This window comes from Oryzias latipes, chromosome 1, assembly GCF_053564925.1.
Source record: "Oryzias latipes strain Hd-rR chromosome 1, Olatipes_Hd-rR_3.1".
In the NCBI taxonomy this organism is placed as follows: Eukaryota; Metazoa; Chordata; class Actinopteri; order Beloniformes; family Adrianichthyidae; genus Oryzias; species Oryzias latipes.
The window spans coordinates 19,382,223-19,399,731 of record NC_136237.1 but is presented as its reverse complement, the minus strand read 5'-3'; the positions used below and the strand labels follow the sequence as shown (position 1 = coordinate 19,399,731).

General features: G+C 39.3%; 1 protein-coding gene across 5 annotated transcripts in view; it reads left to right on the top strand.

Annotated features, from left to right (window-relative positions):
• LOC101162904 (protein sidekick-1) overlaps positions 1-17,509 on the top strand; it is a 318,971-nt gene that overhangs the window by 133,361 nt on the left and 168,101 nt on the right. For all 5 annotated transcript variants that reach the window (XM_078944349.1, XM_078944355.1, XM_011477316.4 and 2 more), the window contains exons 2-4: positions 2,155-2,311; positions 4,859-4,965; positions 5,551-5,698. In XM_078944349.1, coding sequence (XP_078800475.1) covers positions 2,155-2,311; positions 4,859-4,965; positions 5,551-5,698 — 412 coding nt within the window. The remainder of the gene's footprint in view (positions 1-2,154; positions 2,312-4,858; positions 4,966-5,550; positions 5,699-17,509) is intronic.

Below are 17,509 nucleotides of genomic sequence, written 5' to 3'. Positions count from 1 at the left end.
AAATACTACATATATATACATATATCCATATGTATATATATATATATCTATATCTATCTATCTATATAGATAGATTGATATCTATATATTTATCTCTATCTATCTCTCTCTCTCTGTACATATATATATATATAGAGGTAAATCTTTCGGAGCTTGTCATCTCCAAAGTGGCACCCATGCCAAAATAGTGTGGGCACCCCTGTAGAGGGTTTCTTATCGATGTCATTTCAAAATAATAGAATGTAGAGTAAAAATATTGCCTCATTACTGAATTTATCCAGTCAAAACATACTGGCTTTTTACGTATGCTGCCTGAACCAGCCCTTCTCTCCTTCTCTCTAGTATTTATTGACACAAATCATATTTTTTGTACGGCTGGATGAAAATAATTGAGTTTCATTTCGACTGTTGTTGCCAAAAGGAATTACTGAACATAATTTTTTCTTCTTTCGTAGTGAAAGGTGCTCTAGAAGATACTAAAAGTATTATTTATGTGACTTTCCTCCGCTTTTCAGAGAATATGAATTTCTGATGACCGCCATCAGTTTAAAGCTTCTAAAACACAAAAAATCGTTTAACTAATCCCAGACATTTTTTGCTCATATAATCATTGAATGCTCTCACTGTAGAAACTTGTGAAGGTGTATATTAATGACTGTGTATGTTCACACTTCATTTTATCTTTAAATTATGCTAAAGTTGTTGCTTTTTGCATAGCATCTCCTAAAGTTTCACTTGGTTAGATTTTTCCTCCCAAAAAAACATTTTTTCTCTCTAAAATGTTCATTTTTTTTTTGTTTTGACCCACAAATCAATCTGCAATAGCTAGATGATGGCAGAAACAATTTACTGCGTTTTTAAGAAGTGTGATGGAAATATCAACTTGTAGGAGGTGGAATGACACACAGAAGAAAGGGAGTAATTGAGAGGTTTTGTAAAGTTGTGTTCTTTTGTGTGTAACTGTGCCCCCCGTCATCCTGTTTGTGTGTTTGGATGTGGAAGCTCCCTGTGCAGCTCAAAGTCAGACGCAGATTTTTGCACATATACTGAGAGTTCCATCAGCCAGATGCTGTGGTGTGGTTAGCCAGGTCTGAACATCTGGGCCAGGATTTAAAGATTGGATGTTGCAATTTATTAATCAGCTGCAGCTAAGCCACTTAAGAGTTTCTCACATGGGAAAGCCAGTAACTTCAGCAAGATTCTGCTTGTGCAGTTCTTCAATAAAACCTTTGGGAATGCATACCTCACAATGTTAATGAACACCACCAACGCTAACGGTTTCAGGCTTCCTAATTGCCATTTTTTTCAAAAAAATTCTCACTGTCTTCTCTTTAAATTAAAATTGGTGCTGACAAAAGTTTAACCTCAGACCCCATGCAGAAGCAGAAAAAAACACTCTGAAGTTTGATAGACTTAAGGTACACAGGGAAAGCGGAACAAGTAGTGAAATTACAGTGTGACTTTCAAGGGAGTGAGTATGATGGACGGGTTACTTTTCTGCATCGTTGATGCACATCAGTGCTGGGAAATAGTACATGTTGAAGCAGTGATCCACATTGTCATGCTCATGTTTCTAAGTCCTGAGCCCATAAAAATGTTGTTTTAGATGTATGCACACATAATGCTTTCTTGTCTCCCCCTTTGGTGAACACATTTACACAGGGAATGGACTTGTTTTACTGACATTATTTGAAATTCTGGTATGATTTTCTTTCTAATATGGACTAACATGGAACATTTTATTAGAATGTTTATTTTTGTGTTTTAATATTACCTTTAAATAGAAGAAAAAAATGTCCCTTAAACACTTTTTTGCTTTGCAAAAATTGATGTGAAAACCAAATTTAAGCTCTGTCTGAAATCTAACGTCATGAAAAACTTCAAAAAATGCATGAAGCCTTTCCATTTGCATTTTCATATCATTTTTGAATCTTCTCTAATTTGTAAAACATAATAACATAATCTGCCATCATCTTAAAATATGTGTTAAACCATTTAAAAAAAAAACATTGTTTGAATAATGTATATTGTATAACATGGATCATTGACCTATATTTTTACTCTTTCTTACTCATTTTACTTTTGACACTACGGTGCATCTTCTCTACCAATGACAAACTGACATACTTTTCCTTTTGTCTTTTTGTCGGGCAGAAGTGGCTCCCTACCTACAAGGGGTTGGGCAGGCGAAGCAGGTGGTGCTGGAAGGAAACAGACTGGTGCTGACCTGCCCAGCTGGAGGAAGCTGGCCTCTGCACTACCGCTGGACCCTTAACAACAGCAACATCACTGACTGGACTTTACAGAACAGGTCAGCCTGCACAGCCAGCTTCTTGTTCTGTCCAATTTTTGTCATAATTTCTCTGTGGAAAAGTTATTTTCTTCCTTCCTCTTCTCCTGCTAGGTTTTTTTTTTTTTTACATGGTTGGTCACGCCTGTAACACAGACAAACAACTGCAGCATAAAAGCTCTACATGCTTGTTATGGAGTGTGCTTAGAGAAGGTCAGAGCTTTTAGACAACAGAGCCAAAGTGAGATTAATACAATTACATTAGCACAATAAATATGCATATAGTCTGGGGAAAGTAGTGTAGAGGCAATCAATATGTCTAAGCTATTACTTTGCTTTTTCACTCTGTACCTCTCGTGCTCTGCCTCTCTTTCTGTGTCCCTGTGTGTTTTGGTGGTAAAAGCTAAGCAGTGCCTGTCGGCAAAACTGCAGCTGTGAAACAAAATTGTTTTTCACATCATTCAGCAACAGAGGGAATCTTGGGAATGGAGACACACTGGGTTTGAGCCAGAATTTTGTAGGCAGATGTTGTACGGGGAAAAGAGACATTTCTTTGCTCATGGACAGCTCTCAGCGTGCAGTCTGCTTCAGACAGACTTGCAGTCATGAAAAAAAGGATATTCTTTCTATTTTAAAGTTGAATTTTAAAGTTTAATACCAAGACATTATGCACAATCACTGGGGCCTTTCCAATGCTGTTACAATTTAGTTAATTTTTAGAGCAGTAGTTCATAATTAAGGCCGTCTCAAGGCACTACACAAAAGGCATCATTCCAAACATTTTTGTTCATTATAATCCAGTAGAGTCCAGATCAATCCAATAAGGCTGATTTATCTTAATGTTATAATAATAGCCTATATAAGTGACCAGCAATTTACATGAAATGGTTGTGGCTGTAATCCCTGGACCAAGTAGGGCCTAAATGAGATGAATTCCCTCCTGGGTGGACATCAAAATATGATGTTTATCTGGTTTTTGCTTAAACAATTTGATAAGTTAGTGTTTAAAGTTCTGGATACATCCCAGTTAGACAACTTTTAAAACTAATTTACAGCTAAATAACTTCAATAAGGTCATTTTTCTACTGACTTTTGTGGAATGTCACGTTACAGTTTGAGCCACTCTTTGTCTAATTCAGACTAAGTTCCTTATGGTTTGTTATCAAAATTCAACTTCAGTCAACCTTTAAAGCTTCACAGATCATCTCATTTGTGTCTTTGCATGCTTTAACATTCAGAGGAAATTCCCGACGCCTCAGTGACTCCATCCATACACCCCTGTTCTCATGAAGTAACTTGAGGTATATGTACTAGTGTCGTTTGATCCAAGTGTATTTATTAGCAAATATCTCCTTTGAATTGGAGGTTGCATGATTCACACATTCCAACCGATTTTCAATAAATTATTTATGTCCCTGAGAATTGATGTTCTATTCTTGAAGTTTCAATTCATTTTAAGGCCTAGATAAGCATTTGCTTTTTGTCACTTTTTGCTTCAATGTTTTTCTCGTATACTGCAAAAACGTACTCTTAAGAAATTGAAAAAGAACTTCGTTTCAAGAAAAAATGTCTTACTTTCCGATTTACGAGAAAAAAAATACTATCAAGAAAGTTTTCAATCATAGTGTGAGAAAACACATCTTATTGACAATAATTATTTTTTTATTAAGACCTTTTACCAAGCCCATTGACAGATATTTTTTTGCTTATTTCAAGAAAATCTGCAAATGAGGTAAGAATATTTAACGTATTCCTAAGGGGCCTGTTTTTGCCGTGTAAATTCTGTCCAGAGATGAAACAATCATTGCAGCGTAGACGTCCTGTTTCCATTTGAAATACTGCGGTACTGAAGCAGCATCACAAGCAGCTTTCAGACACGGACTGGAATGCAGCCAGAGATAAATGCACTGTTAGAAAGTTCTCAACATCGAAATCTGTTTCTGGATAAGAGCTGCTGTGTAATGTGTCATACTTGATTCAAATAGAGCCGTCTGTGTGTCTTTGATGTACAAGTGTGCATATTTGTCTGTGCCGGCGTTGGGATTTGTGTATGTTGGCAGCGAATGCTAACAGCCCGGGAGTTAAGTACTTGGCTGTCCTGGCATTCATAATGAGCCCCAAAGCGATGTCCAGTTTTACTGTGGATCTTGTGTGTTTGTGCGTACTTGTGCACTTTTGTGTATTTGTAAACCATAACACTAACCTGGATCCAATGCCAGCCCTCCCATTAGTGAAGCACAGTGCATTAAAACCCCATTAACAATCCTTCTAAGGCAAATAATACATGGCCTCCATAAGAAACATTTTCATAAAGATCGCACACACAACAAATATGTAGGCACTCCCACTTTTCTTCTTTTATTGGAGAACTTTTATGGAGCCAATCCATTTTCTCAGACCAAGGTCAATAATACATATGGACAAACAGACCTCCACAGTCTTTGCCTTCTGTCCTATTATCTTCAGAAATCACTTAGAATGCTCCCTTCAGCTTTTATTCTCCTCTCCGCAGAACAAGAAAAAGACACTCACTGCTTTTTGTTTCTCATTGTGTATCTCCATCTATAGGTTGTCTATTCCATCCTTGAAGAGGAATGATGCTGGTCTGTATCAGTGTATGGTGAGGAACAGGATGGGAGCACTAATACACAGGAAGACAGAAGTACATGTGGCCTGTAAGTGCGCAAGAACACACGCAGACAAAGTGAAAAAAAAAAAGTCAAGACCTCTAAAAAGGCTGCAAAATATTTTCCCTTTATCGCTTTCTTTTTACAGTGTTTTGTTTGTCAAGGTAGCAAAGCTGCAACCTTGCAACCTCAAATGGAAACCTGGTTTGCTAAGAAAATCACTAGAAAGAAAAAAAGGGGGGGGGGGGGGGGTCTTTTTCATGTTATTGACTGGAATTGGACAAACAGGTACATAGGACCAAACAAAATCCGAACATTTCCTTTGAAAGCATTTTTTTATCTGTTAGGTTGGTGTTTTAACTTCAAATCTTGTTTGGTTGTGCTTGTGGCACCAAAAAGGCTGCAGTAAGCTTAGAAGCAAAGCAAACATAAAAAGATTTTCTGACTGTGGAAATGTGTTTTCGGTTTGAGGCTTAATTATGTTTATGTTTACCTTTAAATTTGACAAAAGAAAAATCCTGCTCTTACAGATAAACACAGCAGTTTTACTGCAGTTTTTCTAGAACAGTGATATGTTTTATTGATCATATACTTCTATTGTGTTTTTGATTCCTACTCATCCATCTCTTCAAGTTTTGGGGAATTTCACCGGTAAGGAGCAGAGAAGCACTGTGAGTCAAGGCCGAGCCGCCGTCATCAGCCTGCCTCCTCTTGCTTCTTTTCCTCAACCCCTGATCACGTGGTATAAAGATGGACACAAAATCATCCCCAACAACCGAATGTAAGTCCCTTTGTGTATTTCTTCCATGCAAATGCAGACTTTTACTATAAACTCTCTTGAAAATTGGAAGATGTGGTCACATCATCATACAAACTGCTGATGCGCTTCTATGCTGTGAAATCTTTCTCACCATTTCACCCTCAAGGTGGATTGATATGAAGGGTAAAAATTGAGATCAAAGTCGGTCATGTTGTAATAAAAATGTTGACTAAGGAAGCATATATTCACCGTAGCAGAGTAAGGCGGTGTTATTTATGTTAGCCCTTTATGAAATAACACATGCTCTTTAAAATACCATATCTCTTTGACTGTTTGCACCATTAGCATAATTCCAACTGAATTTCAAGGCTGAGAAAAACAACTTTGTCCTGATATATAACACTTAACAATAGTAGGGCATAAACCTTTTAAAGTGTTGCAAGGCTGCTTTTCTCATCTTTCCAAATCTCTTGTGATTACGTTAATTGCACAAAATATATAAGGAGGTTGAATGCAAACATAGCAAGCTAGGCTAAATGAAATTATGGTTAAATCACAAATTCATCAATAAAACAAAGATTTTAAAAAGTTCTGACTTAGAACATTTACCTTTCTCTTCTGCCCATGACCCTGATTTGTGATGCAATGCATTCTGGGACAAATGGGCATCCAAACTCTAGATAAATGTCTCAATGTTGCCTTTTTGAGTGCAACTATAAATCATTTTAATAAAGAGTTTGATTTGGAAAACAAGTTTCTGTATTTGATGACATTTAGGAATTTTACAGCATGCAAATACACATATCTCAGCTACACACACTCATGGGACTTTATGCATATTCAAAAGCACAAAGTGTACGTGTGACAAAATAGCACATTAAAAAACATTTAAATGTTTAACTTTTTTATACCACAATGGCATATTAATTAGTGTGCTCAAGAAGCACAAAGCTCCCTTTAAATCTTCTAAAAGCGACTGCTATAAAAGCTATTTAGATAACTGACCCTTTTCATTCTAATTAAGTCAGGACATTATCATAAAAAAGATAAAACTTACTTTTCTACAAATCAGTTCTGTGAGGTTATTTAGTAATTTAAGGAGTCTGAAAGATGCAGAGATAAGGCCTCCTCAGATGTCTGATGTTGCTCTATTTCTCTGCCTTTTGTTTGATGCCATTGTCTGGCTCTTGTTGAAATGCCTTCAATTTGCATATTATTTCTTACTTGCTACAGATACCCTGTCAGTTTCATTATATTGAACAGTAATCACATGATGTATTAATAATGGAAGTATTCCAGAGAGAGCAGTCGCTCTGTTGTGAAGGACTTTCCGTACAATGTGCAAAGTTTTAGTGAGCACAAATGATTTAGGGTTTTGCCAACTGTTTATTTCTGAATGTTATCAATACTTTTAAGCACACTAAATAGAGTCCAGTTTGTTAGTGACTTCAATATCAAGTGACTTCTCTTCCACGTTTGGATGCGTATCTGACTGTGGGAAGACGCCCCTGTGCGCAGTCCACAAAAGCTTTTTTCACCTGATGCCAGTCCCAACTGATAGACAGAAGGTGACGTCTTCTCTCTATTAGTGGTCTGGTGGTATGAGTTAGACATCACCTTCTCTTCATTCTAACAGCTCTTTCACTCTCACAAACATCCTCTCAGACAGCTCTTGTGTTAACAAGCAAGCTTAACTATTCACAGAGTGAACTAATCACTCAGTGGCTAAACTATAGTTGGAGTTGCATTAGCTAAAGTAGCTGGCTCGTCCACAAACACAAACTGCTGTAGGTAGTCACAGTATTAGCTACTCAGCACATTCCTTAGCAATGGAGCCTAAACCTACCTCTCACTATGGATGGTCAAAACCAGAGCAGAAACTTACTCTGCTTGTGGTTTGTCTGGGGCTGCAAGATGCCAATGATGCATTTGCATCTCCAGTTCCTTGTAAGTACTGGGCTAAGAGCTGTGCTTATTTAGACTGAGGAGACGGATGTGAGGTGTGACTTGTAAACCAATAAGAGAACCTGGCTGCTAGAGAGTAGAAACAAATGTTTTAGAGAACCAGGGTTAAATTCTTAACCTAACATTAACTCTAGATATAAATAATCATTGACTTTCATTAACAACACTACTCTGCTTAAATCTACTTTTGAAAATTACGTGCAAGAACAGTAGCACTTTCATATTTTGCTTGCATTAATAGAGGCTTGATTTAGTGCAGCTCAATGAAAGAAGATGGTCACTCTCTATGATTACTGCAATAAAAGTCTTAAATAAAAGCATAAACCCTTACACTTTATTGCCAGGGTCCAAACTTTTACCTACACAATGTTATGCAGAGTTTCTTTAATTACACAGTTGTTAAAAATGTTTTGCCTTTTTGTCAGAATTTGCAATAAACCCTAAAAAGTTCATTTGTTGTTTTTAATTCATGGGTTACAGCTGTGTAATCTATAAAATATGATATATGAAGCAAAATAGTAATCTCTAAAGAAGTGATTATTTCACACATGCTGTTCTGGAGTTCGGGGTGGAAGGTTTATGTAGAAAATGGTTCCTGACTTTTATGCTGGTACATTCAAATAAATACTACTTTTTTTTTAATGCAACCATACTTAGTTTTTTATGCCTATAACCTATTGATCAGTTCTAGAAGGGGCCAAGTTCAGTAATTTGTTTTATTTTTTATTTTTATTTATTTACTGTGGGGTTAAGCCAGAGTAAAAGTAAATGCTGCAGTACTTCGTAAAAAAGAGTTTCATGATGTCCAATTATTTTAGGGAGAAAACAATGGCAAACTAATCCATAATGGGAAAAATACACCACCTGCTATTATACCTTGGTATTTTATTACAAAGTAAAGGCTGGTATAGAAACTTAAAAATGCTTTTTGTAGCTTGTTACTTTCTTTAGCCTTAAATAAAATATTTGCTTGTTGAAGTGGCGACCACAGGGGAACGTTATGGTAATATGTTAACCATGTTCTGAATAAAGAGCTTTTTCTAGTCAAGTTAATGTCCTAAATACCATGTTTACATCTCCCACTAATAAAAACAATTTTATTTGGGGATTTCCAAGGGCTTTAAAAACACACTTTTAGTAGCTGATGACATCAATTTTTGGTGGTTTGATTTTTTTGGTCCTGACCCTACAAATAAATATAATATTCAGAAAACTTGCTTAGCTGATGGACTTAGAAAATGTATGAAGTGCAATATTATTGCAAGTAATATTTATGAAGTTTTTATTGATGTTTAAAAGTTAGAATATGTCACATAAAATAAACGTGTCCCACATCCATGTGCCCTATCCTGGAGTTGCCTTCAACAGAATATGAACCTTTCAAATAAGCACGTTTTCTATAACTCTTCCAGGAAATTAGCTTTTTTCAAGATTAGATTAGAACATTGGCCTTCATGCAAACTTATTCAGCACATGCATCATGAATGCCTTTTTTTTCTGTCCATCCTGTATGACTCAGTGATAAAACCACCTTCTACAAATACCTTTAAAATCCTACTACAATTTAACTTAGAAGAAATGCCATATGATTTTTAGGTGGAAATGGCATTATAAATATACACACGTCTACTGTATCAGTGATTGGAAAATTCAATAATTTGTACATTTTTTATTTGTAATTCATAGCCTTCTTAGCTCTTTATTTCCAGTACAGTTTTATTGTTCTCAATACCCAGTGCTTCTATTCACATTAAAATACTGAGCTACTTTAATGAAAAACTGTGTCGGTGACATTGTGGCAATAAAGTGAACAGGAGGTATTTTACTAAGCCAAAGCTGTACACTCATGTTGGAGGTATTTTATTTAGACCATCTACCAGTTTTATAGAGAAAGAGGAAGGTCTGTGTTCTTCAATAAATGTCATTTATATTATTAATCTCATTTAGCTTCACTCTCCACAAAAATCTTTTCTAAAAGGTAGAGAGACCTTAACAGGTCTTACAGAAAGCCACATTTTCTCTTAGTTCTTTTTATCTTTGTGATACTGTCTAAAACCAACTGGTTAGCTAAAGAATTCAAGTGACCTTTTCGAGTCATCTAGGTCTTGCTAGCATCTTTAAGGATAGGCTCCTCCAGGATAGGTCACCCATCATTACAGGACCACACAAAGCCCAACAGGATAAACAACTACACACATTCACTGGAGATTGCTATCACTGATCAAGCTCATGTGTGTATAAGACTGTGGGGAAAGGCTAGCAGCTTTTTATGCAACTATCACACTTAGAGCCACTTCATAGTGTGACCCCAGGAAGAGTAGTCTTACCTTTGGTCAAGACTAATAGGGTTCCTTAAATAAATAAATAAATGTCAGAATTTCCCTTTACTACTCCCCAACTACTAAAAAAACTATAAAGTGCGGGACTATCTAGTGCATGGATTTCAAAAGCTCACTACCTTTTTTTCAAACGGCAAATATGACGTCACAGATTTCATGAAGTAAAAACCTAATAAATATAAACATTTTACAAAGACTACTTCTGAATCCACTGTGCTGTGAAGATGAAAACTTCAAAACTTCTTTTTAAAAGAAGAAATTAAAACATATTTGTCCTCACATGAAAAATATTTAAACAATTGCTTTGTTTTGCCAAACTAGTGACCATTGGTGCACACTAGTTGTTTGCAGAGACTTCTGGGAAAATTTAAGGGCACTGGATTTAGGAATTGTCGATTCTGACAGCCCTACAAATTGGCGAACACACTGTATAGTGCAAACAGTAGGGAGTAGTGAAGGAATTTGGAAACAACCCATGCAGTATAATTTTGTTTTTCACTAACTAAGAGTTTGCAGCTAACAGATTTGATAAAACGAATTTAATAACAATGACTAAAAGACTAAATTGTGGACTGTAATGATGAGTTATGGAGTCTAAAAAACTAACATAAAAAGGTTCTCTCCATTTTGAATCTACTGTGGTCCCTCGTTTATCATGGCAGCTGCGTTCTAAAAATAACCTATGATAGACAAAATCTGCAGTAATAAAAGTATTTTTTTTTGTACAGAAGTTATAGATGTTTTTTGGCTGTAAAACCCCTTACTACACAATGAATACACCTTCCTCAGAGAGACATGACCATTTTCACACATTTGTCACGTGTTTAAACTGTCTCAAAGTTCACAATAAGTGCAGTATTATAAAATGAAATAAAGGATCACCATAGCATGCTGAACACATTATGTACAATAGACATGCCATGGACAAGATTGATTGACAATGGTCTACACCCAGTACAATGTGCTGTAAAATAAGTAAAAAACAGTACCATATGTACTAGAAAATCCACAAAATAGCGAGGCCGCAAAAAGTAAACTGCGTAAATTGCGAGGAACCTCTGCAATGCATTTACACTCATAGAACTATTTATCAGTATAACAAATACTGTGAACAAAAGGAAACTGGCAATACAAATTTATATCTGGTAGCACCAAAACCATACATCATAAAGCCAACCCATCCTTTTATATTTACCTCCACATGCTGCATCATAGCAGTATCATGATCACTATCATGCAGAAATTTTCTGAAGTGGCAGCTGTGCTGAATTCTTTATAGGCTGGTGCTGCTGCAGAGCAGCACAATGCACAGTCCTGCATATTGTCTATGCTTCTCTGTTCAAACACACCTGGCTTTATTAGCAGCCATTATAGGATCTTTGCGAAAGCTAATGACAGGCTGAATAAGGTGTGTTTGAGCAGAATAGCATAGAAAACATGCACAGGATCAGGGTTGGGGAGCACTGCTGTAGAGGATACTCACTGGCTTTGATGTAAATCTGTTGGGGGAACTTTGATTTCTATGCCATCATACACATCATTAATTAGCAAGTGTTAGCTGTACTTTACACAACTGATAACTACTCGGTGGAGTGTTTCTTCAGCTTGACCAGTGAAAGTAACTGCCAATATTCACATTTTTAATAAAAATAAACTCTTCAGAGAGATGTTGTGCCTGCATTTACCCAAAAGGCAGCCAGAGAAAGTCAATACAGGGCAATGCCTGACATTCATAACCTACCAAATTATTTAATAGAAAATATTACATTCTAAAAGTTTCAGAAATCTGTTTAAATGAACGGTTTTCCATGTTTCTTTGGTGAGAAGGATTGCTAAACTTTATGAGCCCACTAAAAGAAAGCTTTCACCTTTCATTAAATCATTTGCAGTCTCTACCTGCAGTACGTGGAAAGAACCAGGGGTAGAAAAACAGAATGCACTTATTCTATAACAGGCAAAATCCGTTAATGAAAAGGGAAATGATTGTAGCAACAGAGGTGAAAATACAGAGCTAGATGGGAAAAATCTGATAATGTCTCTTTTGATTTTACGCTCATGCTATTTACAGAAGAAACACCACTATGGAAAGATGAAGCAAGTGTTTCATTTTTTTAATAGCTATGTAATTACTCTCAAAAATTGTATGAATATACAGTACGGTATTTGATTAAAGGGACAGAAACAAGTATTCCCACTCATACTATTACCAAGTGTAATAGTTTTTTTTGGCAAGTACTACTGCCAGGATGAGACCAAATCTTTTTTTTCACTTTTTTTGTGATTTAAAAAGATAAAACTTTTATGTAATAAAATGCAAAAAATAAATCTTTATGGTTTATTTTTGAGCATCAATATGAACCACTTAAAAGCGTCTCTGTAGTGTCTTCTTTCTCTTTCGGCTTTTCCCATCAGGGGTCGCCACAGCGAATCATCCTTTTCCACCTCACTCTATCATGAACATCTTCTACCCTAACGTTAGCCAACTTCATGTCCTCTGTTAAGACATCCATATATCTCCTCTTTGGCCGTCCTCTTGCCCTCCGGCCAGGCAGCTCCATCTCCAACATCGTTCTACCAATATATCCACTATCCCTCCTCTGAACATGTCCAAACCATCTCAGTCTGGCTTCTCTGACTTTGTCGCTAACACAGGCAACATGAGCCGTCCCTCTGATGTACTCGTTCCTTATCCTGTCTAACCTGGTCACTCCTAAGGAGAACCTCAACATCTTCATCTCCGCTACCTCCATCTCAGCCTCTTGTCTCTGTCTCACTGCTACCGTCTCTAACCCATAGAGCAGAGCTGGTCTCACCACTGTCTTGTACACCTTTCCTTTGAGTCTTGCTGGCACTCTTCTGTCACACAACACTCCTGACACTTTCCTCCAACCGCTCCAACCTGCCTGCACTCGCCTCTTCACCTCTTTTCCACAATCCCCATCACACTGAACTGTTGACCCCAAGTACTTAAACTCCTGCACCTTCTTCACCTCAGTCCCCTGTAACCTAACGCTTCTACCTTGATCCCTCTCGTTCAGACACATGTATTCTGTCTTACTACGACTGACCTTCATACCTCTTCTTTCCAGAGCAAACCTCCACCTCTCTAGCTGTTCCTCCACCTGCTCTCTACTCTCACTGCAAGTTACAATGTCATCCGCAAACATCATTGTCCAGGGAGATTCCTGTCTTACCTCGTCTGTCAGCCTGTCCATCAGCATAGCAAACAAAAAAGGACTCAAAGCTGATCCTTGGTGTAGTCCCACCTCCACCTTGAACTCCTCTGTCTGACCTACAGCACATCTCACCACCGTCATACTTCTCTCATACATGTCCTGAACTACTCTGACATACTTCTCTGCCACTCCAGACGACCTCATACAGTACCACAGCTCCTCCCTCGGCACCCTGTCATACGCCTTCTCTAAATCTACGAACACACAATGCAGCTCCTTCTGACCTTCTCTGTACTTTTCCATCAACATTCTCAAAGCAAAAATGGCATCAGTGGTGCTCTTACGGGGCATGAAACCATACTGCTGCTCACAAATCTCCACCTTCTTCCTAAGCCTGGCTTCCACTACTCTTTCCCACAGCTTCATTGTGTGGCTCATCAACTTTATTCCTCTATAGTTGCTGCAGTTCTGCGTGTCACCCTTGTTCTTAAAGATCGGGACCAGAACGCTTCTCCTCCATTCCTCAGGCATCTTCTCACTCTCTAAAATCCTATTGAACAACCTTGTTAGAAATTCCACTGCTGTCTCTCCTAAGCACTTCCATACCTCCACAGGTACGTCATCAGGACCAACGGCCTTTCCGCTCTTCATCCTTTTCAGAGCCTTCCTAACCTCATCCTTTCCAATCTCTGCTACTTCCTGCTCCACAACAACCACATCTTCCTCCCTTCTTTCCCTGTCATTTTCCTCGTTCATCAGCTCCTCAAAATACTCCTTCCATCTTTTCTGTACACTCTCTTGGGTTGTTAGCACCTTTCCATCTCTGTCCTTAATCGCCCTTATCTGTTGCACGTCCTTCCCATCTCTGTCTCTCTGTCTGGCTAGCCTGTACAAGTCCTTCTCTCCTTCCTTTGTGTCTAACCTGTCATAAAGCTCATCGTAAGCTTTCTGTTTGGCCTTTGCCACCTCTCTCTTCACTCTACGCTGCGCTTCCTTGTACTCCTGTCTACCTTCCTCAGTCCTTTCTACATCCCACTTCCTTTTAGCCAACCTCTTCCTCTGGACGCATTCCTGTACTTCCTCATTCCACCACCAAGTCTCTTTACCGTCTTTCCTCTTTCCAGATGCCACACCTAGCACCTTCCTACCTGTTTCCCTGATAATCTCTGCTGTAGTTTCCCAGTCATCTGGAAGTTCATCCTGACCACCCAGGACCTGCCTCAACTTCTGCCTAAATTCCTCACAAGTTTCTTCATTCTGTAGCTTCCACCACTTGGTCTTCTTTTCTGTTTTCCCTATCTTCTTCTTCCTGACCTCCAGAGTCATCTTACACACCACCATGCGGTGCTGTCTGGCTACACTCTCTCCTACCACCACTTTGCAGTCATTAACCTCTCTCAAATGACCTCGTCTACATAGGATGTAGTCCACCTGAGTACTCCTACCTCCACTTCTGTATGTCACTCTATGTTCCTCTCTCTTCTGGAAGTAAGTGTTGACTACAGCCATTTCCATCCTCTTCGCAAAGTCCACCACCATCTGTCCCTCCAGATTCCTTTCCTTCACACCAAACCTGCCCATCACCTCCTCATCACCTCTGTTGCCCTCACCAACATGCCAACATGCTCCAATAACAACTCTCTCTCCTCTGGGAAAACTCTCTATGACCTCATCCAACTCACTCCAGAATCTCTCCTTCACTTCTAACTCACAGCCAACCTGTGGCGCATACCCACTGACTACATTCACCATCACCCCTTCAATTTCTAACTTTAGGCTCATCATCCTGTCTGAGACTCTTTTCACCTCTAGAACACTGTTTACAAACTCCCCCTTCAGAATCACTCCTACCCCGTTTCTCTTCCTATCAACACCATGATAGAATAGTTTGTATCCTCCTCCAATACTACGTGCCTTGCTGCCCTTCCACCTTGTCTCCTGCACACACAGTACATCTACCTTCCTTCTCTCCATCATGTCTGCCAGCTCTCTGCCTTTCCCTGTCATTGTGCCAACGTTAAGAGTCCCTATTCTCAAACCTATGTTCCTGCCTTTTCCCTTCTCTCTCTGGCAACGGACCCTTCTGCCTCCCCTCTTTCTTCCACCAACAGTAGTCAAATTTCCACCGACACCCTGTAGGTTAACAGCATCGGTGGCGGTCGTTGTTAACCCGGGCCTCGACCGATCCGGTATGTCTAAAGTGTTGTGGATATAGATGAAAAGCGTCTCTGTAGTGTGAAATGAAATATTCTGATTTGTTTGCACTTCATACACACCCACCACACAGGCTGTGACAAAGATTTTGTGCATAACACATTTTTGAACCTAAATAGAAAAGACTCATTTTCACCTTTTTTTCGCAGATCTTTACTTGTCTCTACAAGAATCTTCCACCTTTTCTCCCTCGTGAAGTCGCCTTGTCTCCTCACTTGGCCATGCTTTTGGTGCTCCATCTTTTTTAGCAGTTATTATCATGCTACAGGATATGCTGTTATGAATAACCCCCCCCCCAAACTTCTGCTCCTGAATAAACTGCTTGACTGCAATGGTGCATGCATACAAATGCTGACACTCACACAGACATAAACTGTCTCTCCAGACCATTTTCCAATGCACCTACCTGGTTTGAGTGCTTCTGTGCACCTTCATGCGTGACTGAGCGAATGCAGTGAATATTTGCACAGTTGATTGTGTGTAAGTGTGTACAAATGTGTCTGTGTGTTTGTGCAAGAGGTTACGCTGGCTGATCCCAATGTCCGGTGAGACACGGCCAGATGGTGCCTGGCGGTTTGCTGTCTTCGTGGTGACCGAGCTGATGATGTCGTTTATAAAGTTTATTGATCCGATATGCTTGGCTCCGAGAGTCCCCAGCCCCATCTCACTGTCTTTCTACCACCCCCACTGCCCTCAATTCACCGCCATGTGCCTGCCCTCAACACCATGCTGCATAGCTAACATGTGCAAACACTACCTTCTCTTATTCACATACAATCCTGCCCCTCCATGGATGTTCCCAAACTCCCCAGCCCTCAAATTGGCCAGCAAGGAACTTACAAGCTGCCACTTCTCTCACACTCTAGTCTAATCTAATAGAGCCCCCGCTTTCTCCATCTCCATGCTGCTCTGCCATCTTTCTGATTTTCCACCCAACACCCCTCCCTTTACTCCCTTCAGAAAAATGCTTTTCTTTCCCCTCATCTTTCCGTAGTCTCACATGGGGTCTGAATATCAGAATGTTTCCCTTTCTCTTGTTCTGCAACAGTCAGTAGAGCTCTGGCACACCGCTGCCTTCTCAATGCCACAGACACTGATATGTAATCTAGCTGTGACCCACAGCCCAGGTCGAGAGGAGCGAGCTGCTGCTGTTAATTAGCTCTGAGGCCCATGGCAGATGGACGTGAATTGACTGTGATAGCCAGCAGCTTCAAGTGGACAGGCAAGATGAGGGGTGGATAAGACTTCTCCTTTTTCTGCTGTCAGGCCCACGTGAAGCTGGGATTGATCAAATAAAAGCAGTGATCTATGCAGAAGAGCAGCGAGACAGACAGTGAATGCTTTAGCATCTTGTTGCTGGGAGTTGAGTGGTGTGGAGTGCCCTGATGTCATAAGCAATGAGTGTCACAACACAGCCTTAAGGGAACATTTTTCTACGACGTTGCTTAAGCTTCTGTGTGCAGCATAAGTGTAAGTATTTCATCATATTTATGCATTTTAATTTGTCAAAAAACACTTTGGTAGAAGGGTCGATTCATTATTTTGCCTTCTTCCATCACACATGAACACAGCAGAGGTCTGAACAGAAGGAACTTTCTCGGTGCCTGAACTTTGCCAGCAGATGTTGTGTGTCTCTGCCAGAGCGTGCACAGATTCACGTTAGCCGGCTAGTCAGGAAGATCAAGAAGAGAAAAGAGATCATCATTTGGATAGTTAGTCAAAGAATGTGTGGGCTTGGATGCTGAAAATACATCCGGCCATTTGAAAAGGTCTTCCTTCCACGGCAGCAGCACTGCAGCTCATAATGACTCAGTTTCTCACAGTAGCCAAAGGGGAGGATTAAAGTGACAGTGGTAGAATAAGACACAGGGGGGGGGACAGGAAATGAGTAAAGAGTTTAAGCTCATCTCAATCCATTGTGTCTGAAGCCTAATCTCTGGAGCCACCATAAGCTTTGATACCACTTGTGACTTTTTACACATCAATGTGATTCAGTTGCAAACACTTTCACACACATACAATTTGGAAACACGTGCTAGACAAACTTGTCCGTTTTCTCCCCATATTGACCAAATGTGTCCACAACAAAAACTTCATTGATCCTTAATGAACCTTTCAGTAGCACTATTTGTGGTTCA